At 42.2% G+C, this 26,256-nt stretch overlaps 1 protein-coding gene and 1 non-coding gene across 2 annotated transcripts in view; both read left to right on the forward strand.

The window, feature by feature from the left end:
* The first annotated feature begins 1,253 nt into the window (after nucleotides 1–1,253).
* The window catches only part of C1H12orf42 (chromosome 1 C12orf42 homolog), an 87,172-nt gene continuing 62,169 nt past the window's right edge, over nucleotides 1,254–26,256 (forward strand). The window contains 1 exon segment of the mRNA XM_055569669.1: nucleotides 1,254–1,313. Within this exon segment, the coding sequence (XP_055425644.1) occupies nucleotides 1,254–1,313 (60 nt within the window).
* On the forward strand, nucleotides 17,798–17,870 carry TRNAN-GUU (transfer RNA asparagine (anticodon GUU)). The gene has a single exon. It is a non-coding gene; the product is annotated as a tRNA-Asn (tRNA).

Here is a 26,256-nt window from a genome sequence, read left to right on the forward strand (position 1 = left end):
ACTGGTTGGATCTCCTTGCAGTGGGAATGTAAAACAAAATAGCTACTGTGGGGTATAGAACTGAAAATAGAGATGCAAACAGATACAATTATGCCAGTGTCCATAGCAGCATTATTCACAGTAGTAAAAATGTAGAAATAACCCAGTGTCATCAATTGATGACTGGATAGTCATAATGTGGCATATCTATACAATGGAATATTACTCAGCTATAAAAAGGAATGAAATTTTGATGCTTGGTACAACATGAATGGACCTTGGAAACAGCTGCTGCTGCTGCTAAGTCACTTCAGTTGTGTCTGACTCTGTGCGACCCTATACACGGCAGCCCACCAGGCTTCCCCATCCCTGGGATTCTCCAGGCAAGAATACTGGAGTGGGTTGCCATTTCCTTTTCCAATGCATGAAACTGAAAAGTGAAAGTGAAGTCTTTCAGTCGTGTCCGACTCCTAGCTACCCCATGGACTGCAGCCTACCAGGCTCCTCTGTCCACGGGATTTTCCAGGCAAGAGTACTGGAGTGGGTGCCATTGCCTTCTCCTTTGGAAACAGTATTCTAGGTAAAAAAAATATTGCATGATTCCACCTATATGTGGTATTTAGAATAGGCAAATTCAGAGAGACACAAAGTAGAATTTTTCAGGGAATCTTATGGAAGGAGTTAAAGGGAGGGCTATCCCTTATTGAATACAGAGTCTCTGAGATGATGAAAATTTTCTGGGATTAGTCATGATGACTACTGCACAAAATTGTGAACCTACTTAATGCCACTGAATTATATACTCAAAAGTACCTAAAATGGTAAATTTTTAGTTTTGTATATTTCTGTAATTATAAAAAATAATTATATTACAAAAAATTATAAAAAATAATATTTGTAGTTATAAAAAATAAAGATGAAATGATGCAAAGCACTTAAAACTATGCCTGGAACTTGGTAAGTGCTCTATAAGTGGCACAAATATGAATTTTGTGTGAGATACTGAGGATGCAATTGTAAGAGAGTGAAAAGACATGTACAGAGGAATGAAAATCAGACCAGCAGTAAAATTTCCAGCAGCAATGCTGGAGGCCAAAGACATTGAAATAACATCTTTAATGTGCTGAGAATAAATTATCCTTGAGTCACTAGCGAAATGATCTTTCAAGGATGGGGATTAAATAAAGAGAGTTAAAGTGAAAACAGAGAGATTTCACCACAAACAGACAATAATGCAAGGAATTTCTAAAACTGCTGTTTCAAGAAAGAGCAGTATGGCCCCAGAGAGACCTGAGATGCAAGGAGATGTGAAGACAGGGCAGCTGGGAGTGCAGGTGAGTTCGGCATGTGCTACCTGAGTTTAGACTGAACCTCACGGCCTCTCTGGGCCTCCTGTCTTCAGGGATAGTGGACACCTCAGCAAATTCCCTGGATCTGAGGTCAGCCTCTTCTGTGACCCCAGGGTTAGAAACCAGTTGGATGGCTTGAAGAATGAATCCATGAAGATAGGGTAGAAATAATGGGGGCACTCAAGGGAAGGTCTGTGACTTTGATTCCGTGAAAGACATCGCTATTTGCCTAGGACAGTCCAGGTTTACACCTGTCGGTTCCAGAGTAATTCTTAGTAGGCTCCCCTTTCATGCTCAAAAATGTCTCAAATTGTTCAAAGCAGTCATGGCTGGGGGGTGGGGGGTGGGGGTTGGGGGTTGGGAGGTCTTGGTCCTAGATCCCTCTTCAGTCTACCAGGAAGTTGTTGAGGATTGTACTCTGAATGAGGGTTGGGGGGTGGGAGGTCTTGGTCCTAGATCCTGTTCAGTCTACCAGGAAGTCGTTGAGGATTGTACTCTGAATGATATGAGGAGCCACTGGAGGGCTGTGAGTGGCTGGATGTGACTTAGTTTTAACAGGACCATTCCAGCTGACTTCTTGGAGCTGAAGAAGGAGCCAGCAGGTGTGGATTTCCCCCAGGAGATTGGGGTTCTGGGTAGGAGAGGTACCTGGGCAGCCCAGTCTGATCCTCAGGACTCCCTCCCAGATCTAATATCTGGAGGCTCAGTCAACACTCCGACGTGTGTGGAAGTTCAACCCACTTCAGAGCTGGTTCACTTCATGCAGCTGCAGCAAAAACAGCTGAAAACAGTGTATGCGACTTCAGCTTATTCTGTGTCTTCTAAGCAGTCCCACCCTGCAGGAGCAGTTGCCATATTTTGGATCATGCTAACCCTCTTTTGTGATAAACTTTATGCCTAAGGACCAAAGTCATATTCATGACAAGTTCAGGAAGACGATAAGTGGCAGGGACTTTGAACATTTAGCCAGTATTTGAGTAACCTCCCTTACTACAGTGTGTGTGACATTGATCAGATGAGTTTCAGGCCTTGGAGTATTGAGAAAGGAGGAGTAAGTCCATATCAATAAGCCAGAGATAACCTGGGGTCAGGACAAGACGGAATTTCAAGAGGTCAATTCAGTTCCAGAGAAGAGTTTGGAACTACTGCCAAGTTTTGGATTACTGTGTTCCAGATTACTTAGAAATGTGATGCTGAGGACTGGTACCTGTTATCAGGCTGTGGCTTGAGTGGGTGGAAAACTGAATAAATGGTAAAGGATAATGCTTATACAGACAGATCCTGAGGGCAGACATCCTGAGTTCAAATCTTGGCTTTGCTGCTTTTTGGCCTGTGACTTGGGAGATAGGTCTCATCTTTCTATGCCTCAGCATCCTCGTCTGCAAGAAGGGGAAATAATAGCACCAACCTCATAAGGTTATTGTTGGAGTTAAGTGACTCAGTGTCAAATGCCTAGCACTGTGCCTGGCATGCATGGAAAGCCAGCTACATACATTAGCATTTACTAGCATTTCTTCTGACTAGTGCACTTTATATTTGAATCTCTCTTTTTCATAAGGCTGGTCCTTTTTGATCACAGTGATTGGCATGTTGTCATTTTTCTGGCTTGAGAAGTAGGTGAATTATTTCCTCTGAGGTTCTCTCTAAATCCATCAGCCAATGTTATTAGTTTTAAACAAAGTCAGGCTTAACATGTATCTCAAGTTTTCATTTTCACTTCAAATATGGAAAAAAAAATCAAGCTAAACTTCATCGGATTTCAAAGTAAAACTGCTTTTTCAGGGTGGCAGGGGGTGTTTAAATCTAATTAGACAAGTGAAATTTAGAACTCTGGTAAACAGAAATGATGAAATCCATTGTCCTCAGAAAAATAAGTCCAGAATTCTCTAGTGAAGAAGGTGACATCATTACAGCTTGTTTTAATCATTTAAAAACTTCATTGAGCATTATATGGATTTATTTATGAATCCAATTTTACCTGTGTAGCTTTCATATTCTACCAATGGGTTACTTATAACACAAGAGTGAGTACATCTCAAGGAAGAATATATTTGGGTTCATTACTCATCATAAGTGTAATTATTGTTTAACAATATTATGAAGGGCTGATGATGACATGCAGGTGTTTAAACATGCAGTGCCAATAGATTTGACGCGGTATTCAGTTCTAGGCATATACATTTTTAAAGGCTTCTATTCACTGGGGGGACAATAAAGCCCCACACAATGGCAAGTGTGTTTGCTAAAAACATGAAGTGACTGGTTAATTTTTAGTCTTTAGATTTTAAAATGGAGTTTTTTTGGGGGGCAGTGATATGTGTTTCTTGACTTGCTGGTCTATACATTACATGTTCCAACCAGTTTTTGGATGTAAAATTTGGGCTTGCTTTCTTGTGGCACCCACACTGAAGTGGACCATTAAATGACATAGCTTTATATGGGTTGCACTGTGATCTCATTTGTGTAAAAAAGAAAAAGAAAAGTGTGTGTATAATAGTGCTATATGTGCATCAAAATTTACTGAAAGCAACTCCAGAACATTTTTGTAGTGTTGCTTGGTTCTTAAGAGTGGTAAAATCAGCATGCCCTTCTGTACTGTTTAAGACATTTTGAGTGAGCATTCATAATTTTTATAGTTTAGACAACAGATATATTTAGTGATACAGGTTGTCTTTCTTATAAATTGAATAGCAGTGTTTCTCTTAAGTGGAGGACTTCCCTGGTGGCTCAGACGCTAAAGCGTCTCTCTACAATGTGGGAGACCTGTGTTCGATCCCTGGGTTGGGAAGATTCCCTGGAGAAGGAAATGGCAACCCACTCCAGTACTCTTGCCTAGAAAATCCCATGGACAGAGGAGCTTGGTGTAGGCTACTGTCCATGGGGTTGCAAAGAGTCGGGCACGACTGAGTGACTTCACCTTCTTTCTTTCTTTCTTAAGTGGAAGAACTCTCCCAAGCAGCAGTTACGTTTCTTGCCTCAAAAGGCTTTAAAATGTAAGATTGTGGAGAAAACTGCTTCTAATGTAATGCCTAACAAGTTTAAATAATTGCACTAAGGCTCTTGGAAAGGGAATAGTGCACAGATGAAAGGGCAGATCAGAGTTAAGTCACTGCATGGTTTAATTCCTCACAAGCAGTCTAGGTGGCATATTAGGGAGGGCTTTTCCATCTTCAAACTCCTGCTGCTGCTAAGTCGCTTCAGTCGTGTCCAACTCTTAGCAACCCCATGAACTGCAGCCTACCAGGCTCCTCCATCCATGGGATTTGTCAGTCAAGACTACTGGAGTGGGTTGCTATTGCCTTCTCTGCTTCAAACTGCAGAAAGGACATTAGGTGTTCATAGTGTCTGTATGAGTCTAGAGAGCTGGGTTTGGAAAACAGCAACTAAGGTATTTCTATAGGTTAGGAAAGAAAAACCTTTGCCTGGTACCATGTGGCTCAGTGGTAAAAGAATCTGCTTGCAATGCAGGAGATGCTCAGGAGACCCAGGGTTCAATCCCTGGATTGGGAAGATCCCCTGGAGAAGAAAATGGCAACCCGTTCCAGTATTCTTGCCTGGAGAATCCCATGGAGAGTGAAGCCTGGTGGGCTACAGTCCATGGGTTCACAAAGAGTTGGATACAACTGAAGGACTAAACAACAAGCAAGGATTGGGCAGAAGCTGGAGGGTCTGTCTGCCCCTTCGGTTTCTACTGGGTTCTGCCTCCCAGTGGAGAATTTCCTCCCCATGATGTGAAGAATTGGTTTGATGCTGAATAGACCAGAAAACAAAAGTGAAAATAAGACCAGGTAAAATAAAACAAACACAAAACTCCAAACCAAACAAAACCAGACAAATGTTCCTGTTGGGGAATCTGAGGAATCAATGTATAAGTTTTTTTTTTTTTTTTTTTTTTTTTTAACTCTTTGCATGAATTTTGAAGCAAGGAGAGAGACAGAAATATTTGCTAAAAGAGGTCAAAACACCAGATAGGGTAGGAATGTGATTTAAGTGTGTGCCAAAAATAGGCTTTGTCTTCTGATTTCCAGAATGGCTGGCTTGCCTGAGGCTCCGTGGCAGCACTTTAATATGACAGAGTTCCCCTGTGGTCGGGGACAGCAGATGCTTTCTGATAACTAACCTGATGTCTAAAGGTGCAGGGGGAGCCACTTGCATTCCATAGACCCCCAAAGATGAAGGAGGAGTGTTCGCTGAGCCAAAGGTACTCAGTTGTTTCCTCCACATTCTCCAATCGGGCAAGGCATTCCACCTTCAGGGAACGATGAGAGGCCAGGAGTGATTTGCAGGCAGAGTTTTCTCTTCAGGACAAAACAAAACTGGAGGGTATTTTTTCTAAAGAAGGTGAGAGTTTGTAGAAGGAGGACCAGACCCTTAGTATGGGAATTGGTGTCTTAGAATGAAGCCCTCCGGTTCTGACATTTGGAAAAGCTGCAGCCAGCTCACCCATACCGACAGAGAAGCCATTCAGTTCACATGCTTTGACAGTGTCTACCAAGATCACGGTCCTTGAGGGGTAGCCCTGAATCTTCTTTTTTTTTTTTTTCAGTAGAAGCATCTTTTTATTTTTATTATTTTTTTAATTATTATTTTTTTAATTTAATTTTATTTTTAAACTTTACAATATTGTATTAGTTTTGCCAAATATCGAAATGAATCTGCCACAGGTATACATGTGTTGCCCATCCTGAACCCTCCTCCCTCCTCCCTCCCCATACCATCCCTCTGGGTCGTCCCAGTGCACTAGCCCCAAGCATCCAGTATCGTGCATCGAACCTGGACTGGCAACTCGTTTCATACATGATATCATACATGTTTCAATGCCATTCTCCAAAATCTTCCCACCCTCTCCCTCTCCCACAGAGTCCATAAGACTGTTCTATACATCAGTGTCTCTTTTGCTGTCTCGTACACAGGGTTATTGTTACCATCTTTCTAAATTCCATATATATGCGTTAGTATACTGTATTGGTGTTTTTCTTTCTGGCTTACTTCACTCTGTAAATAAGAGAATAAACATTGGCAAAAAGAGAGAGGAAGCCCATTCACTAGGCTTTGAGCCATCATATCAAGGACTGCCAGATTTTAAGAAAAACCAATTGCACAAAGTGTTAGCTGTTCAGTCGTGTCTAACTCCTTGCGACCCCATGCACTGTCGCCTGCCAGGCTCCTCTGTCCATGGGATTCTCCAGGCAAGAATACTGAAGTGGGTGGCTATGCCCTTCTTCAGGGGAAGATCCTGATGAGGGATCAATCCCTGGGTTGCAGGCGGGTTCATTACCAACTGAGCCACCAGGGAAGCCTGGTGTTCATTGGAAGGACTGAGGCTGAAGGTGAAGTTCCAACACTTTGGCTGCCTGATGCGAAGAGCGAGCTCATTGGAAAAAAAAAACCTGGTTCTGGGAAAGATTGAGGGCAGGAGGAGAAGTGGGCAACAGAGGATAAGATAGTTGGATGGCATTACTGAACTCATTGGACATGAGTTTAAATAAACTCAGGGAGACAATGAAAGACAGGGAAGTTAGGCATGCTGCAGTCCATGAGTCTGTGAAGAGTCAGACATGACTTAGTGACTGAACAACAACAACAACAGCAATTGCACAAAAGGACCAAGAAGATTCACTAGAAAAACTGGCATTAGAAGAAACAAGCATATTTCAGAAACCAGAAAAAAATTTTCACTCTAAAAAGATACCTAATTAATATCCTCTGGGAGATTCTGAGAAAATCCATAAAATAGGAACAACTGTGTCTTGGAATAATAAGCAGTCAGCAAACAGAAAGAGTTCAAGAATCAAACATATACCTATTGAAAGTCAATAATTTAACAGAAAACTGCAAAAAAGTTGTGGGAAATCTCCTAGAGTGTAAAGCAAAATGATAGGAACAAAAAAATGCAAGAGGAAAGCTAAAGTATGGGGAAATCGACTAAACAGTAGTCCAAGCAAACATGAAAGAGAAGAAGAGAACTACTGGTGAATTTGCTCTGAAGCACCTGTGCCTCCTTAATGGTGCGCCACTGAAGCTTCCAGCCAGACACTGAAGGGACCGCCATGCCTGGGCACTGATGTTGGTCATCTGCTTCTTCAGTCACTGAATCTGAGTCTCCCTGTCAACTACTTTCTATCCCATGCCACTGTGCATAGCCGCATGACCCATTTTGAACCAGTTTGCCTAGCTTCTTTTTCTTCCTTCCTTTGTTCATTTTCTTTTCTTTCCTTCCTTCCTTCTTTCTCTTTCTCCTTCCTTCCTTCCTTCTTCATATCACACTCGTTAGCATGGCTGCCATGAAGGTTTAGGTGCACTTCTTGCTATATTTATTCTTCTTCCTTATTTTATCTCTCTAGTGTCAGAGGAAGAGCAGAGGCCATGGATTTGGGGGCAGGAGGCCCACTGCTCATCTGTAGGTTCTTCCCTCCTTCTTCATAGCCCCTAATGACTTGACTATTTTCTCCTCTGCTACTTCTGCCTTAGTATCTTCATGAACACCGTAAAGCAGTCCTCATGAAATCCTAAAGTCTCAATAGTCTAATATGATTCTATAGTGCTCAAAAGAACATTTTGTTACTAAAATGTAAAAATAGAAGTAGATGAAATCAGCCACATAAATCATGAAGCACAAGTTCCTGTTTTAGTTCTCTGGCCAAGATGGAAAAAAAATCACTAACTTTTCATCAGGATAAAAAGTAGAAACAAAGAAAAGTCATGACTCTATCTGTTAATTTCCCAGTACAATAACCAATGAGTTGATGGCACCTGCCACTAAACAGTTAGTTGTATTACTACCCATAACTCTCCAATGTGTATAGGTATTAATACATGTTGGTGACCCCCCACCTGGCTATTATAAATTCTCTATGAATATTGTCATTGAATTGTCATAAATATCTTATCAGATGAGAGTTGCTGTTATCCTTATTTTACAGGTGAGAAAATGAAGGCAAAGAAAAGGAAAGCACCTTGCCCAAGTGGTAGATCCAGGATCTGGTCTGGGCAGTCTGGCTCCAGGGTGCGTGCTGTGATCCACTGCACACATTGCTTCTTTGTGCTGATGAGCACTTCTCTTTCTTATTGTTACACCTGTTGTCATTGTCACCACTGTTGTTACTCTGATTGTGCTTTCACCTTCCTCCCACCCACCTCAAATAAACCTAGATTGCAAGTGAGAGCTCAGGAGCAGAGTGGGTGAGTGTGGGGAATGTTCTAGATTCAGATTGTAAGAGCTTTGCCTTTGACCTTACCTTCACCTGTCATTATCCTGTCAATGACACTGCTCCCCTTGGACTTTGGTTCAGCAGAGAGTTGGGTGAGTTGCCCAAGGATGGAGAGTTGGTGCTTGGAGCCTGAGCTAGCAGTGGAGCTACTCTGATGGGTCTTGACATGCCATTTCCTTCAGGTTGGAATTAGAGTGAACATTGCTGTAAAATGATGTAAAGTGAGCAGCCTGAGTATATATCAAGTTGGTCAAAAACTTTATTTGGGTTTGCCCATACCAACTTACAGAAAAACCCAAACGACATTTCTGGCCAACCCAGTGTCACAAGGAATAGATTTTGGGACCCTGAAGGGGAAAATTTGTTTGAACTAGAGTTTAGAAGTTTGATATATAAAGCCGAATCTAATTACCAGGATGGATTTCAACAAAAAGTTTTATGTAACTTTGAGAGTAGTGGAAGGCAGCTGGGAAATGTATTTAACCTCTCGGTGACTCATTTTCCTCCTCTGTAAAATGGGGAGGATAAAATAATGATTACTGGTTACTGGTCATTGGTTACTGGGAAGATTTGAGGCATTAAGGATGTCAAAAGTGTTTAGAACAGTGTAGTAGATACTCAATAAAGTGTTAGTTACTGGTGGCATATAATGAGTATTAAACAAATTATAAAACATATTCCTAAAAAATAAACTACAGTTATGAAGAATCACACTATCTTTTTCTTCCAAAAGCAATTGTATCTTTATCCTTTGGTGTATCTCAGCATTCTTATATTGGCAATTTTACAACTTGGTATTTTTTTTATCCTCATAATTAGATCTGCTTTTATCAAACTTTTAATCCCTAGTTCCAGTAATTTTTTTTCCCCCTCTGGGTTTCCTAAATTTATTCTCTGTGATGTGTACTCAAGTTGCTTGTAACACAGCAGTACTCTCTGAGACACCATCCTCTTTGCCAAGAACTGTTTTACATCTTACACATCTTTTGGTGTTGTTTGGTAGGAAGCATTGCATTTATTATCAACAGCACAGGTTTAAGAAATTACACTTTATGAAAAAAGAAATCTCACTGCAGAAGCTTAACATCTGTTTGTGCAGTGACCTCAGTAGGTAACTCTGAATCCCCTTTGGTAAATTTCCTTTTAAAATTCTGGCTCTTCTACTTCTAATTTGGTATAAAAAACTTTCATCAGAGGAAATTGGGCAGAAAACCTTGCCAGCATAGCTAACTTCTTGTCCTTTAAGAAATTATACTTTGATTTTAGAGGTTTGACTGCTAGATAACGAAATTATCATGGTGGAACAAGCCATAGAAATAATAAATACAGTAATTCTTCTTTGCCTATTGTGTGCTTTTGCTATTCATAAATTTTAGGGCCCTAGATATTAGATACACTTACGTAAGGCCTCACGAACGGTAATTATCTTTGGCCAAAGAGAAAACCCAAACGAATGCTAAGCTGCATTATCGCTTGGCTTCTGACATGAGCTGATAATCAGATTTTCTTGCTTAAATCCATGGTGCTCCAACAATGCTACCCACTGTCTGTGCTTCCCGATATTACCCTTAATTAGAAAGAACAGAAACACAAATCTGAATTATTTCAAAATCTGGTTTCCATGGTCAGTGGTTTGAAGGGCTTAACTTTATTATAAATAAACCTGGCTTTATTGGCTAATGAAATCTGAAATGCGAAGCCTGGGATAGAGGGAGTGTAATACTCTGATGTTTACACATCAGAATAGCCAGTGTGGGCAAAGTGTTTTGTAATAAATCATTGGATAATTGAATTATGATTCCTTTGTCCAAGTACGATCTAAACCCCAAACACTAACAGGAACCTGGAAGGAACTTTATATTTTCTTGAGAAGCAATGTTTGTAGGTTTAATAACATATGTACCCATAGCTATCCAAAAGCCTTTTATTTAATGTCTCCTACTTTAGTAATTTTTTTGCTTTGACATACTGGAGTACGTAGTTACAAGTGTGTGATGGTCTGGCCCTTCACACATATACATCCCTCAACAATTTAATATTAAATATTCACATTGGACTTTTTTTCCACAGAGAATAATGTGTGGGCTGGCATCTGAGCGAGGCAGATGATAAGATGGGAGATGGGTTGTACTTTTATTTATAGTCTTGTGAAAAGAGAGCTAACAATAAGGGAGAATGCCTGACCTCATTTGAAGGGCTAATTAATAACCAAGTGGAGATAGTAAATTTGTTCCTCTCCTGAAAACAAACTAACTCTTAGAACCTCTGTCACATAAAAGGAACTCAGATACTCCTGACAAATATATATTTGTATGTAAGTGTGTGCAGTGGCTTGGTCGTATTCTACTCTTTGTGACCCCAGGGACTATAGCCTGGCAGGCTCCGCTGTCCATGGAATTTTTCAGGCAAGAATACTGGAGTGGGTTGCCATTTCCTTCTCCAGTATTTATGTATATATTCTTTTAAATATATTATATATATATATTTATACACATATCCTGTTTTATATATTATATATCTCTATCCATCTGTTCTGTATTTTTATGGATGGTGGGGGCCTAAGGATCTATGTGTTTGTAAACTGTGGCTCTGATCCCTTTTATTCTCTGTTTAATGTTTTTTTCCCCTAAGATTCTATCTTTTTTCTTTGTGAATGTTGTCTTTTTCATTTTAACCCTTATCAGTATTTCCTCCACTCATTGTTTCACCAACTCTGTGCTGGGCACTTTGCAGTTACATTCTCCCTTAAACATTCATAGCAACAGGAGTTACTCTTAAATCCTGTTTTCCAGATGAGGGCATTGACATCAAGAGAGGTAGAACAATTTCCCTAGGATCAGAGATGCGGTAAAAAGTGGAGGACAGGATTCCAGCTCAGGCACTATGGTCTTCAGTGCTGTGCTGTACTGTCCTGCCAAACTGTATGTTAGTTTCTTTTCAGATTATTCCCTTTGTCTTCACTGCGATTTTGTTTCATTGACTGGGGTAGATGCTCCTTTTTCTCTGGTCACCAAGGACCAGGATGAATGTGTCTGGGGTTCAAACTTCTGTGACTTAAGTGACTCATTATGGAGGTATTTGTCTTAGGTGGGGAGGATGAGGGTAAGAAGAGTTGCCTTTACTACTTTCTGACAAATGTTATATGTTTTTTTGTGCCTTGTGACTTTGAAAAAATTGGTAAGCACTGCTTTAAAACAGAAACATTCACCCACAAGGATAAAAAACAAAGACAAAGAGAGGAGACAATATCAAGTAAGCATTTTCAACAATTTTTTGAAAGCTGTGAAGTTGGTTAAAAAGTCACAGGAGGAGTGATTTCCCAGTGCAAGTCTACACAGGGGCCCTACAAGGAGAAGTGAGTCAATTCATCTACCTCTGAGAAAACTGGAACTCGAAGGTTTCACATTTTTTTTAAAGCAGGGCTAAAATAAGGGGCTGGTGACAGTCTGGATGCAGGGCTCCGCTTTTCCTTAGCTCAACCTCCAGAGTCAGGACAGAGATTTTCTTGTTGTTCAGTCACTAAGTTGTGTCTGACTCTTTGACACCCCATGGACTCTAACATGCCAGGATCCTCTGTCCCCAAACATCTCCTGGAGTTTGCTCAAATTCATGTCCATTGAATCAGTGATGCTATCTTATCTCATTCTCTGCTGCCCCTTTCTCCTTTTGTCTTCAATCTTTTCCAGCATCAGGGTCTTTTCTAGTGAGTCGACTCTTCACATCAGGTGGCCAAAGTATTATTGGAGCTTCAGCAACTGTCCTTCCAATGAATATTCAGGGTTGATTTCCTTTAGGATTGACTGGTTTGATCTTGCAGTCCAAGGAACTCTCAAGAGTCTTCTCCAGCACCACAGTGCAAAAGCATCAATCCTTCGGCACTCAGCCTTCCTTATGGTCCAACTCTCATCAATGCATGACTACTGGAAAAACCATAGCTTTGACTAGATGGACCTTTGTCGACAAAGTGCTCTCTCTTCTTTTTAAAATGCCATCTAGGTTTGTCATAGCTTTCCTTCCAAGGAAAGATTTATTATCCAGTAAAATTAAGTTAGAGAGAGACACTGGCCTCAGAGATAAAGTGGGATCTCCAAACAGGGGTTTCCTGAAATTTAGAAAGTGACCCTTTCTCCTGTTCTGTTCCCTGAGTGCCATCAACCAAGCAACTATTTCCCAGGCTGGGATTTGGAGGAATCTTCTCTGGAGAAACCAGAGAAAAACCCTCACATTCTGACATTGAGGAGTCTCTCATGGAAAGGGCAGGATAACTGACTCATGCCACAGTGAAACCCAGTAATCAACAAGCTTCCAGTGAGTCCAGAGTTTGCAGTCAGCCTCTTAGTGCCTCACTATTAAATATGAATGGATAGCATATGAAGATACATTTATGATAGATTATTTTGAAACAAATTTTAGTACATCTAGAGTTGATGATTTTTATAGAATAATTTTCCTAAAAATATTTGACTCTGTGCAAATCCATTCTATGTAAATCTGAATTTCATTTTAAATTTAAATTTAAATAGTGGCTTTGTCATGTTTCCTTGGATATTTCTTATAATTTGTGGAGGCTTTATAAGAAAATGAAGGTGGCTTAATGATTTTCATATAATTCAAAACACTTGTTATGTAATTCTTTGGTGATCTTCCTAATCTAGCTCCCAGAGGGAGGCTGGTTTCAGCTCCTTACTCCATGGCTCACTCTGTATGTTGACAAGACCAAAATCCCTTTTTATTTTAGTTGTAAGGGTTTGTAGTTTATCTTTCACTTTTGGAATGAGTAAATTACCTAGGACTTTTTGGCTCAACTGGTCAGAGACTGTGTCAACAAGGTGAAGTGCACATCATTCTTATCAGTACAACCCTTATCAGAACTGATCAGTTTTCCCCAAGGTGAAATAGACTATTCCATGACCACAGACTGCATTTTGATCCTCATATCACAAATACAAGTCTCTAAGAACCAGACAGAATTGGCAAAGTAGTAGAGCTCACCCAACTCAAGCTGTCTCACCAAAAAGTAATTTAAAGTCAGCAGACACTTGTCTTGTGTTTATGAGATGGCTGTAGCCACTCCAGACCCTGCAGTCTCTTACTGTCAAACCTTGACCCTGGTTGCCTCAATGAAATCTCATTACATCACTTTGGTTCTGAACTTCAAACCCTGCAGCTAATAGCATTGTAATGTGCTGATGTGTCATCTGAGCATTCGTTTTATCCCTGAAGTTTAGGGGAATCACTCACTTAAACTGTATGGATCAAGATTTCGAGTTGTGTCAGTTTAGTTCAGTCACTCAGTCGTGTCCAACTCTGCCACCCCATGGACTGCAGCATACCAGGCTTCCCTGTTCATCACCAATTCCTGGAGCTTGCTCAAACTCATGTCCATTGAATTGGTGATGCCATCCAACCATCTCATCCTCTGTCATCCCCTTCTCCTCCTGCCTTCAATCTTGCCCAGCATCAGGGTCTTTTCCAATGAATCAGTTCTTCACATCAGGTGGCCAATGTATTGGAGTTTCAGCTTCAGCATCAGTCTTTCCAATGAATATTCAGGGTTGATTTCCTTTAGGATTGACTGGTTTGATCTTCTTGCAGTCCAAAGGACTTTCAAGAGCCTTCTCCAACACTACAGTTCAAAAGCATCAATTCTTCGGTGCTCAGCTTTCTTTATAGTCCAACTCTCATATCCATACATGACAACTGAAAAAACCATAGCTTTGACTAGATGGACCTTTGTTGACAAAGTAATGTCTCTTTTTTAATATGCTGTCTAATTTGGTCATAGTTTTTCTTCCAAGGAGCAAGTGTCTTTTAATTTCATGGCTTCAGTCACCATCTGCAGTGATTTTGGAGCCCAAGAAAATAAAGCCTGTCACTGTTTCCATTGTTTTCCCATCTATTTGCAATGAAGCAATGGAACCAGATGCCATGATCTTAGTTTTTTGAATGTTGAGCTGTGTAGATTCCCAATAACTGTTTCTGGAAGTAGAATAAAGATATATAGGGAATGAAAAGTAACAAACGTACTTTCCATTGGTAGTATTAACAGAGGCTGCAACACTTTGAGAAGTCGGCTTTGGGTAAGAGAAAAGCTAAAGCTTTACACCGACCACTTGTCCCTACACCCAGTTTGTCATCAACGCTAACTTGTTCACAAGGTTTGGCTGAAGTTTACTTAACTCTAATGCTACCTTGAAACGTAGCTCAGTGGAGAGAGATTAAGAGCAGCAATCAAGATCACATGGGGCATCACCCTACTCCATTGAATGGTGGGTGATGCTTAGTGTCAAATAGTAGCTTTATTCAGTATTTGCATTTAGACATTTGGGGTAATATTCTAAGTGGCCATCATCAGTCACAATTTGAATTTCTGCTCGCTGAAATTCCATACTTATTTCTGATTGCAAGTCTTCATGCTCAGTTAAAGAATGGTTCTGGAAACTTCCGAAGTAGGTCAGTGGTTAAGAATCCTCTTTTCAATGCAAGGGATGCGGGTTTGATTCCTCGTCAGAGAACTACGACCCCACATACCTCAGAGCAACTAAACCTGCGTACCACAACTCCTGAGCCTCTGCACTCCAAAGCCCACAAGCCACAACTGGAGAGTTGGTGCACCATAATGGAAGATACCCACGATGCAGGGAAAGATCCCAAGTGCTGCAACTAAGACCTGATGAAGCCAAAATAAATTAATTAATTAAAAAAAAAAAGAATGGTTTTGGATTTCAGAAAAACCAGGTTTAAAAATTTCTCTGCCAAATACTAAGGCTATTGAGGAAATCCAGTCCTTTCCTTTTGATCTGCAATGGTGGTCCATTTCTCATCCTCCTAGGAGACAAGTGCTCCGACAGAGGAGTTCCAATTTTTGTACCCCTCTTCCCTTGCACTCTAATAACAGTTGCTGCTAGGTGTCCTGAAGCCCATGCTTCCCCTACAGATTGCCAGGAGAGAAAGAAAACACACCTTCATTGGCTACTGTACTTATAATGGTTCCTAAAACTAAGCAAGGAAACCACAGCGATCTTGGCAAGCAAACAATTGAAAGTCCAGGTGCTGGCAGTATGCAGAGCCCCAGAATCAACATGACTTAGGAGGAGAGGGGGTTGAAGAACAAAGAAAGGTGCTTTCATTCAGAGAAATTTATTTCTTTTAAATATTTGCGATCTGCAGTCGCTCAACACAGGAGGCCACTTGGCACGATTTCTCCACAAAGGGGAGGGCTGGGTGGTAACGAGCAGATGCTTGAGTGGCCTGTGGTGTGAGGTGTACCATCCGTCAAGAAGATCAATATTTGTTGTTCTTGTATCTTTGTGGTGAAAGTTTGCTCTTCTTAAACAAAAGAAAGGTGGGGGTTGTGCTTTAATATATAGAGCACGGGTTTGACTTCAGGCAGTAAATTAACTGAGAGCAGCAAGGATTTCACAGGCAGGACCATGTCCCCACCTCCCCACCTCCCCTGCCCCATGATGACATCTTCCATGTCTGAAGCAGTAAGATGCATCTAGCTCATGACACTGACTGTCTGTTCTCCATGCATTGTTTCTTGTTCCGGTTAGACCATACCTGGATGAAAGATGCAATATGAATGTAGTACTGTATTATTTCAGAAATCTATGTTTTAAAGGGTTCATTGATCCAGTTCAGTTTGACTCAGCATGTGTTCTTATGAGGTAGGGACTGTGCTAGGCTCTAGGGTGGCCAGGATGGAGACAACGGGGAATTGCCTCTTTAGATTTTTGATGCCTCAGGTTCCTTAATTTGTCAAATAGATCACAGAAAGAGCCCTGTGAGATCAGGGGTTGGGAAAGGGATAAATAGATGATGGGTCATGATCAGCCTCCTATACCATGGGAACGATATTTTATTCTTTAGATAAAAATATGTTTTATGTCTTTATTGTATATACAAATCATCTGGAAATTTTTTAAATTAATTTTTATTGGAGTAGAGTTGCTTTACAATGTTGCATTGTATTGTACAATTTCTACTGTACAGTAAAGTGAATCAGTTATATGTATACATATGTCCTCTGTGTTTTGGATTTACTTCCTATTTAGGTCACCACAGAGCACTGAGTAGAGTTCCCTGGGCTATACAGTATGCTCTCATTAGTTGTCTATTTTACGTGTTTGCTAAGTTGCTTCAGTTGTGTCCAATTCTATGCGACCCCATGGACGGTAGCCAAAATCAAAATCAGCCTTTGATTTTTCAATTCTGACCATGATCATGAGATCAGATGCCAGGCCCAGGATGATGATAGTGATGAAGAAGGAGTTTTTGGAGTCTCGACTGGCCTCCTGAGCAACTGGGACCTTGCCTCAGCTGACAGGTGGAGTGTTCCTCTTGCAGCGTGTGTTAACCCTTTGGTTAGAAGTAACAAATATACCTTTAGTTAAAATAACAAGGAGGGATTAGTTTGCTATTTTTGCCTTAAATAAACCAAACCCAAGTAGCATGAGAAGAAAAGACACTGGAATATAATAAAGCTAAACCAAATTTCTTATCAGCTGAGCAGAAGTAAACTCCAGGAGTTGGTGATGGACAGGGAGGCCTGGCGTGCTGCAGTCCATGGGGTCGCAAAGAGTCTGACATGACTGAGCGACTGAACTGAACTGAGCAGAGGTTAGGAAAGGAGACCATTCTGTGCAATGGACCTTAGCAGATACAGATATTGAAGTAGACCTGTATATAGAACTTTTATTTGTTTGTGACCTGGAATAGAGGTCTGAGCTTGAGGAAAAGGTTATGGAGTCATACAGGGGTTGTAAGAAAGTCTTGAGAGTGGATGAGATGATCAAAAGTGGGGAAAAGAAATGAGAGCTGAGACTGGAACTCAGAGGGATAATATTTCAGGGACATGAAAGGAGGGGGAAACTGAGAAGGCCAATGTAACCAAGAAAGGTGAGAAAGAGGCAGGAGCTGACAATTGAGGAGGAGGAGACCAGATGATCTATTCTCTGTTTTTGAATATTTTCAATCAACCGATGAGAACCCAGAGGGTCAGTCAGCAGAATCTTATAGAAACATATATTAAAATAAATTGCAGATAGTAGGGTTGGTAACTAGCCAAAACTTATGGTCTCTCACTTCTTATTTTCCTTGGTACTTCCCAATTGTGGTGGGAAGTACCCAATCCACAGGATGACTTTTGAGTTTAAATTTCAAGTTAACCATAGATGAATTGTGTGACCTTGGCCAAGTTCCTCATCCTCACTTCCTCTAGTATTCCTAAGTTAAAATAGGGACAATCATAGGACTTTCCTGGTGGTCCAGTGGTTAAGACTCTGCTCTGTTAATGCAAGGGGGCCAGGTTCAATCCCTGGTCAGGGAAGTAGATCCCATGTTCTGCAACTAAGACCCAGCACAGCCAAATAAATTTTAAAAAATGAGGACAATCATATATCTGACTCCTAGAGTTCATTGTGGGGGATAAGGGTCACAAAATAAAGTTGTTGGAATGTGCTTGTTCCCCATTGAATGGCTGATGACCATTAGCATGACTGTTAGCATGGAGTCCTTTAAAGTCCTCCTTCAAAGGAGGTTATGGGTTTCAACTGGAGGGAGAGTCTAGTTGGCATAAAATAGTAAAGAAAGACAAAAAAGAAAAGTACTAGGGATGCTCATTTAATTTGACAACTAGGACCATTTGGTAACTTTAGCAAAAGTAGGTTTTCAAGAGTCATATAGCTCAAACTAGGCTGCTGGGACTCAAGGAGATGAGAGGATGTGAGGCCCTGGCTCCATCATCTGCTGTGTGACCTTGGGCAAGCTGTTTAACCTCTCTGGATCAGTCTCCTGCAAGAGGAGAAGGAGACTGGATGATCTATTATTTGTTTTTGAATATTTTTAACCAACCGATAAGAACCCAGAGGGTCAGTCAGCAGAATGTTATAGAAATATATATTAAAAAAAAATTGCAGACAGTAGGGTTGATAACTAGCCAAAACTTATGGCCTCCCACTTCTCACTTTCCTTGTGCTGCTCCTTTCAGAGCAAGATATGTACATGATCTGATGGATTATAGCCCACCAGATTCCCCTCTCCTCCAGGAATACTGGAGTGGGTAGCCATTCCCTTCTCCATGAGATCTTCCCGCACCAGGGATTGAACCCAGGTCTCCTGCAATCCAGGCAGATTCTTTACCATCTTTACCATCTTAACACCACATGTACACCAATACAGATGTAAATGCAGACAAGAGTATGTGTCTGTCCATGCACATACACACACACACACACACGTGCAAACACAAGTCGTGTTGTCCAGAGATCCCTATGACAAGACTGCATGTAAGCAGATTGTGCCACAGACCGCAGAGTCAACCACCACTTACTAAAAACCTACCATGTTCTGGATGTTCTGCTAGGTGTTGGTGGGGGGGGGAGGGTGACACATGGATAAATTTGTCAATGTGATTATCCTTGAAGATCTTATAATTTAGTAGAGAGATTAGGAATTTATCAAAGGGCAAGAGAGCTGGCTGGTATGAGTTCTATGACACAGTTCAAATATTTATTAAATGCTGACTCTGCACCAAGCACCATGCTGGGAACAGGGGAACAACAGTGAGAAAAGTCAGGGGGGTGTAAAATTATTTCTGATGGTGAGGCCTCATAAACTTTCAGCTTTTTTATGAGCCCTGGTGGCTCAGATGGTAAAAAATCTTCCCTGCAATGCAGGAGACCTGCGTTCAATTCTTGGGTCAGGATAAGGAAATGGCAGCCCATTCCAGTATTCTTGCCTAAAGAATCCCATGGACAGAGGAGCCTGGTGGGCTATGTCCATGGGGTTGCAAAGAGTAGGACACGACTGAGTGACTAACACATTCACTTTCACACACTGACTAATAGTAGCTGGGTGACCTTGGCATTCAGCTGCAAGCTCTCCTGCTGGCCTCAGTCTTGGCAGTAGCTTAGGGATCATGGCCTGGAGAACTATAAGAAGGGTCAGGAAGGGGAGAGGGAGAGCTGGGGTCTTGTTCTCCTCACTCATCTCACTTCACTGGCAAACCATGGTTCTCTCTTTTTCTAGAACTGAGAGTGAAGTGCTTCTCAGTCCCTAAACATGCCCTGGGAAGCTTCCTGTGACTGCTACCTCTCACCACCTTTCTGCTGGCACTGAGGGTAGCTTCAGCACAATCCACTGGCTGGAAAAGTCTTCCCAAGGTTGGAGACCCCTGTAGCATAGACCCTGGAGGCTTCTCGGACAAGACTTATGTTTGTTCCTCCCAAGTATAATTGGGCTTCCCTGATAGCTTAGTCAGTAGAGAATCCGCCTGCAATGCAGGAGGCCTGGGTTTGATCTCTGTGTTGGAAAGATCCCCTAGAGAAGGGAAAGGCTACCCACTCCAGTATTCTGGCCTGGAGAATTCCATGGACTGTGTAGTCCATGGGGTTGCAAAGAGTCAGACACAACTGAGCCATTTTCATGTTCACTTTCCCAAGTATAATTAGGAGAGATGAAATGGCTTCAAAATGTCATTGTTTGCTCAGATGTAGCTCACATCTTCAGAATTACCTCATAGCCCACCAGAGGTGGATGAAGCCTGACTAGGCCTCGCCCAGGTAAGTTTGCATTTTCTGGAGGCTTTCTTGCTCTTTCTCTGCCATTTCCAAAGGCTCCTGTTCTTCTCACACTAAAACGTGTGAGAAAACTCTCAGATTCTGACAGGACGCTTTCAGGCTACTTCCCCTCCTGAAGAAGCCACGATTCCCACTGGAACCGTGAAAGCTTCTGCGCCATTCTCGCCGCCATTCTCTTGCAGAGAGCTTGGGGTGGGATCTGCCATCCACCCAGGCCTGGGTGAAAACCACTTTTCATGGGTTGACAGTGCAGACTGGGTGGAGGATGGGTGGAATTTTCAGTCGTTTGGCTTTTGGAGGGAAATGATGCAAACACAAACCCTGGGCTTAGTTCTTGGGAAATTCAGGAAGGGTCTCCCAGAAGGGGAGGGGAAGAAGGACGTTTGCCAACGTGCCCATGCTCCCCTTGCGTACAGAAATGCTTCCTCCTTTGTTCCTACTGGACTTGGAAGAACACAGCTCTAGCACAAAGCCAAGGAGGCACTGGCAAGTAAAAGCAACAGTGTTTTCTAATCTCCCTGGATCAAAACCACACAAGTTTCGATTCTGTAAAGACTCTTCCTTAGCATGCTGGATTAATCACACGGATTAATATAGCAAGTCGCCTTTACTCACGGTGACTTCTAGGCTTTGTGCTGGCCACCCTCCCTCTCTGGCCCCTCCCTCCCGCCCCCACCTCCCATCACTTAAATTCTGTGGAAGTCTGAGAGAACAAAAGGACTGGAATCTTCTATGAGTGCCCCGGCCATTGGGACCATTGGCCCAGCCCCTCTGGAAGGTGGGCTCCTGTAATCTCTCAGTGTGCAAAGCGCTTATTTGTACCTTTGTGCCCCAGGGGAAACTCACGGTGTCTTGTGGGCCCTACATTCTGCATGATTCCTTGCAGAAATCATGAAAAGTGAGTGAAAAGTTGCACGTTGCTGTCCTTCACATGTAAACCAGAGCGAAGACTGAATGAAAGCCAGTTAGGACATGTTGAGGGGTATCCGATAAGGCCCTTGGTTAGATAGATACGCAAATGTTGGTCCCAACCCTTTTTGGCCTGTTTGTCTTTCATAAACCCACACTTCCCTGTTTTCTGGGATAAGATCAGTCAGCCTATGTGTGATTCAACAACAGCCATGACAACAGCTAAAGTTCGTTGAACTTGACTATCTGCCAGGTATTGATTTAACACTTCACCTGAAGTATTCATTTCACCCTCAGAGAACCCCTCTGGGGCAGCTTATTATCCTTTGCATTTCCTGACAGAGTAGCTGGCATCAGGGATGCTCAGCGTCTGGATAGGGGCTTAGGCCACTGCTAAGTGGTGGGGCTGAAATAGCTCAGTCACTCTCCAGAGCCTAGGATCCTAACCTCTGCTGCTGCTTTTTCATAGCTTGAAGCCAGTTTGTTTATGCATCTTTTGGCTGCAGTGGGTCTTCATTGCTACTTGTGGGCTTTCTCTAGTTGCAGCGAATGGGGACTTCTCTCTAGTTGCCCAGGTTTCTCATTGTGGTGACTTGTTGCAGAGCACTGACTCTAGGGTGAGCAGTTGTTGCACTTGGGCTCAGGGGCTGTGCTCCCAGGCTCTAGAGCACAGGCTCAGTGGTTGTGGTGCACAAGCTTAGCTGCTCCGTGGCATGTGGGATGTGAACCCATGTCCCCAGCTAAGGCAGATTCTTAACCACTGGGCCACTGAGGGAAGCCCTCATTTAAGCTTTTTTAAACCATTACCTTCAACAGTGAGATAAATACTTCTAGGCTGTGTTTTAAGTTTCTTACTGGAGTGTGCTTTCTTCAGAGTGAGGAAATAAAATGGCAGTTTCTGTTCTGAGCCCACAGTGCATAGTTCTTATCATTCATAGGCTGGAAAACCCTGATTGAAACCTTGTAGGACAAAATAACGGAGAGGGAGAAACGCATGGAGGACAGGGGAGCGGCTAGGGAGGGGAGAGAAAGCTGTGAAATGAACCAACAGGTACAGTTATGATGGCTTCTTGTCCTTGTCTGTCCGAATGTCATTGTGATGTGGGGAAGGGACTTGTTTTTGCTTTTTGTCACCTCTCTTTTGCATGGCATTCTTCTCCCTCCCCTTCCTTCCAGAGTGAGCATCCTTTCTTGTGCCTCCGCCCACTTGGTCTCCTCTTCAAACTGACCAGCAAGGAAGATTCTGCCCTCTCCAGGGAGCTTCTTGGCCTTGTATATCAGAGCAGGGTGATGGGAGAGCAAAGAACCAGACCAAAAAAAAAAAAAACAAATCCAAAATGTATGCAGAGCAAGAGAAGAAGAAAAATGACAATGTCAAGGAGGGCAGAGAAGAAAGCACGAGGGAGCCTATCGTGCCAGCTGGTGCGGAGGAAGGCTCTGGGGGCTTGTTGTGGGGAGAAATGGAGGACTGTGTTGCAATATAGGAGAGATCAGGAAAGGGAGAGAGTAAGGAGAAGCAGGGAGGGAAGGGGAGAAGATGGGGCAGGAAGTCAGGCAAAAAGGCTTTTAAGGAATTTGTTGTATGAGATGGTTAGTTAGCATCACTGACTCAATGGACAGGAGTTATCTCTTGAGCAAACTCTAAGAGATAGTGAAGGGAAGCCTGGTGTGCTACAGTCCATGGGGTTGCAAAGAGTCGGACACGACAACAGCAATGAATTTAAACCTTCTTCCGTCTTTCCTCAACAGACTGGAATTAAAGATTTGTATTAATCTTTTAGTCTGAACAATTTTTGGATACCAGTTAAATTTGATTTTACTAAGACTTCTAGGCATATCTGGGTAAGAAGGGGCCACAAGTGGGCTCCCCTTTTTGGAGGTTACACACCCCAGGAGGTTAAAATTCTCAGGTTGTGAACTTAGGTGTTATCTTTTTCTTGGTCCAACTTCAGCCCCATCACTAAAATATGTGGACCTGCTAGTTGTTTCTCCTTGGATATATAAGGGGTAGTAGATCTATTTATTCACTTTTTGTTCATAATGATATTTGCAGACAGCCAACTCTGTGCATGGAGAAGGCAATGGCACCCCACTCCAGTACTCTTGCCTGGAAAATCCCATGGATGGAGGAGCCTGGTGGGCTGCAGTCCATGGGGTCGCTGGGAGTCGGACACGGCTGATCGACTTCACTTTCACTTTTCACTTTCATGCATTGGAGAAGGACATGGCAACCCACTCCAGTGTTCTTGCCTGGAGAATCCCAGGGATGGGGGAGCCTGGTGGGCTGCCGTCTATGGGGTCGCACAGAGTCAGACATGACTGAAGCGACTTAGCAGCAGCAGCAGCAGCAACTCTGTGCAAACCAGTAGTGAACAAGGTATGGTCCCTGTCCTTGAAAGCTGGCTCCCCAGGGAAGGAAGCAGAAAAGAAACCACTAAAAACCTATAAACAACATCAGTACAGATTGTGAAAAGATAAATAAAGGAAATAAAATTGGAGCTACTTCCTGCACAAGTAACAGTTAAATCATAACAGGAAAATAAGAATCTAGTTGTATATATGGGGTCGCATAGAGTCGGACATGACTGAAGCGACTTAGCAGCAGCAGCAGCAGCAGTTGTATATAGAGCTCTGGAAGAAAAGTATGTTATGAATTTTCAGGGAAATGCCTCAGACATATATTTCTAATAAGATTTTTTCACATCTCTCTCTTTTTAAAAATCGAAGTATTCAGACAGTTCAACGGAATTTCCCCAGTCTGAACAAGGGAGAGAAAATGGACTGAAAAACCCCAACAAACCCCTGGGGGACACACACGATGATAACCAAGGGTGGTTGAAGTCCCTGAAGGAGAGGAGACAGAGTAACACAGAGAACTATTTGAAGAGATAATGACTGGAAATTCCCCAAATTTGGTGAAAGACATAAACCCGCATGTTCAAGAAGCTGAGAGAATCCCAAGTAAATAAACCCAAAGAAATCCAGGCTACAGCACTTCCTAAAGAAATGTCTGAAAACACAAGATAAAATCAAGATATTCCATTAGTTGCCCTTAAAGTGCTGGTGTAAATTTTGAAAAGTGAAGATTTAGTGTTTTCAAGGCAGGGAAAATATGATCGGAGAATCATATAGTGATAACTGGTCCTATAACTAGGATCCAGAAAGAAATATTTGGCACAGTTACAAGAGTCTCACAGGAACTTCCCTTGTGGTCCAGTGGTTGAGACTCTGACCTCTCAATGCAGGAGGCTTGGGTTCAGTCCCTGGTTGGGGAACTAGGATCTCTCAGTCAATACATAAACAAATAAAACATCAGGATATTTTAAGAAGTGGGCATCTCACAGAAAATAATTTAGTAAAGGGGCAATATGCTGAGAAGTGGGGAGGATTTAGGCTCTACAACTTGAGGCATGAGGGAGTTAAGATAATGAGGCTGGAAGGCAGTGACTATTTCTAGCTGTTGTTACCAGTGCCTGGTGGAAGTTGGAGCTGTCTGCTGATAGAAATTATAACGTAGAAGGATGTGCTGGAACTGTGGTACAACAATTGCACTCATCTAACACGCTAGTAAAGTAATGCTCAAAATTCTCCAAGCCCAGCTTCAGCAATATGTGAACCGTGAACTTCCAGATGTTCAAGCTGGTTTTAGAAAAGGCAGAGGAACCAGAGATCAAATTGCCAACATCTGCTGGATCATCGAAAAAGCAAGAGAGTTCCAGAAAAACATCTATTTCTGCTTTAGTGACTATGCCAAAGCCTTTGACTGGATCACAAGAAACTGTGGAAAATTCTGAAAGAGATGGGAATACTAGACCACCTGACCTGCCTCTTGAGAAACCCGTATGCTGGTCAGGAAGCAACAGTCAGAACTAGACATGGAACAACAGACTGGTTCCAAATAGGAAAAGAAGTACATTAAGGCTGTATACTGTCACCCTGCTTATTTAACTTCTATGCAGAGTACATCATGAGAAACGCTGGGCTGGATGAAGCACAAGCTGGAATCAAGATTGCCGGGAGAAATATCAATAACCTCAGATATGCAGATGATATCACCCTTCTGGCAGAAAGTGAAAAAGAACTAAAGAGCCTCTTGATGACAGTGAAAAAGTAGAGTGAAAAAGTTGGCTGAAAGCTAAACATTCAGAAAACTAAGATCATGACATCCAGTCCCATCACTTCATGGCAAATAGATGGGGCAACAGTGGCAGACTTTATTTTTTGGGGCTCCAATATCAGTGCAGATGGTGATTGCAGCCATGAAATTAAAAGATGCTTGCTCCTTGGAAGGAAAGTTATGACCAACCTAGACAGCATATTAAAAAGCAGAAACGTTACTTTGTCAACAAAGGTCCATCTAGTCAAGGCTATGGTTTTCCCAGTGGTCATGTATGGATGTGAGAGTTTGACTATGGGGAAAGCTGAGTGCAAAAGAATTGATGCTTTTGAACTGTGGTGTTGGAGAAGACTCTTGAGAGTCCCTTGGACTGCAAGGAGATCCAACCAGTTCATCCTAAAGGAGATCAGTCCTGGGTGTTCATTGGGAGGACTGATGTTGAAGCTGAAACTCCAATACTCTGGCCACCTGATGTGAAGAGCTGACTCATTTGAAAAGACCTTGATCCTGGGAAAGGTTGAGGGCAGGAGGAGAAGGGGATGACAGAGGATGAGATGGCTGGATGGCATCACTGACTCGATGGACTTGAGTTTGGGTGAACTCCGGGAGTTGGTGATGGACAGGGAGGCCTGGCCTGATGTGGTTCATGGGGTTGCAAAGAGTCAGACACGACTGAGCAACTATGTTGACTCAGGAGTGAGGACTTTTGTTTTCACTATTAATCAGCTGAGTGAATTTGGAAAAGTCACTTGTACTCTTTGAGCTAAAATGTACTTCTCTGTTACATAAAGGCTTGAGATTAGAAAATCTTGAATATTATCTTTCAACTCTATGTCTTCTGTAAAAGTTCCATGTCACTGCTGCTGGTGCATGCCATCTGGGTTACAGTTAGTCCAAAACTGAAGTATTTAAAGATTAAATACTCCCAGATGACAGTAAATATTCTCTTATAACCCCCAACTTAATTGACTTTCTACTTCCTCCAGATTCACCAACTTCCCCCATCTCCTTAGCAGAACATTATGATACCCACAGCATATTGCTATATGCTGGGTGTCTATTTTATCTATCTAGTTCTCTCACCAGTGAGTATTATGTTTGCCAAGAAT

This window comes from Bubalus kerabau, chromosome 1 (assembly GCF_029407905.1).
Source record: "Bubalus kerabau isolate K-KA32 ecotype Philippines breed swamp buffalo chromosome 1, PCC_UOA_SB_1v2, whole genome shotgun sequence".
Lineage (NCBI taxonomy): Eukaryota > Metazoa > Chordata > Mammalia > Artiodactyla > Bovidae > Bubalus > Bubalus kerabau.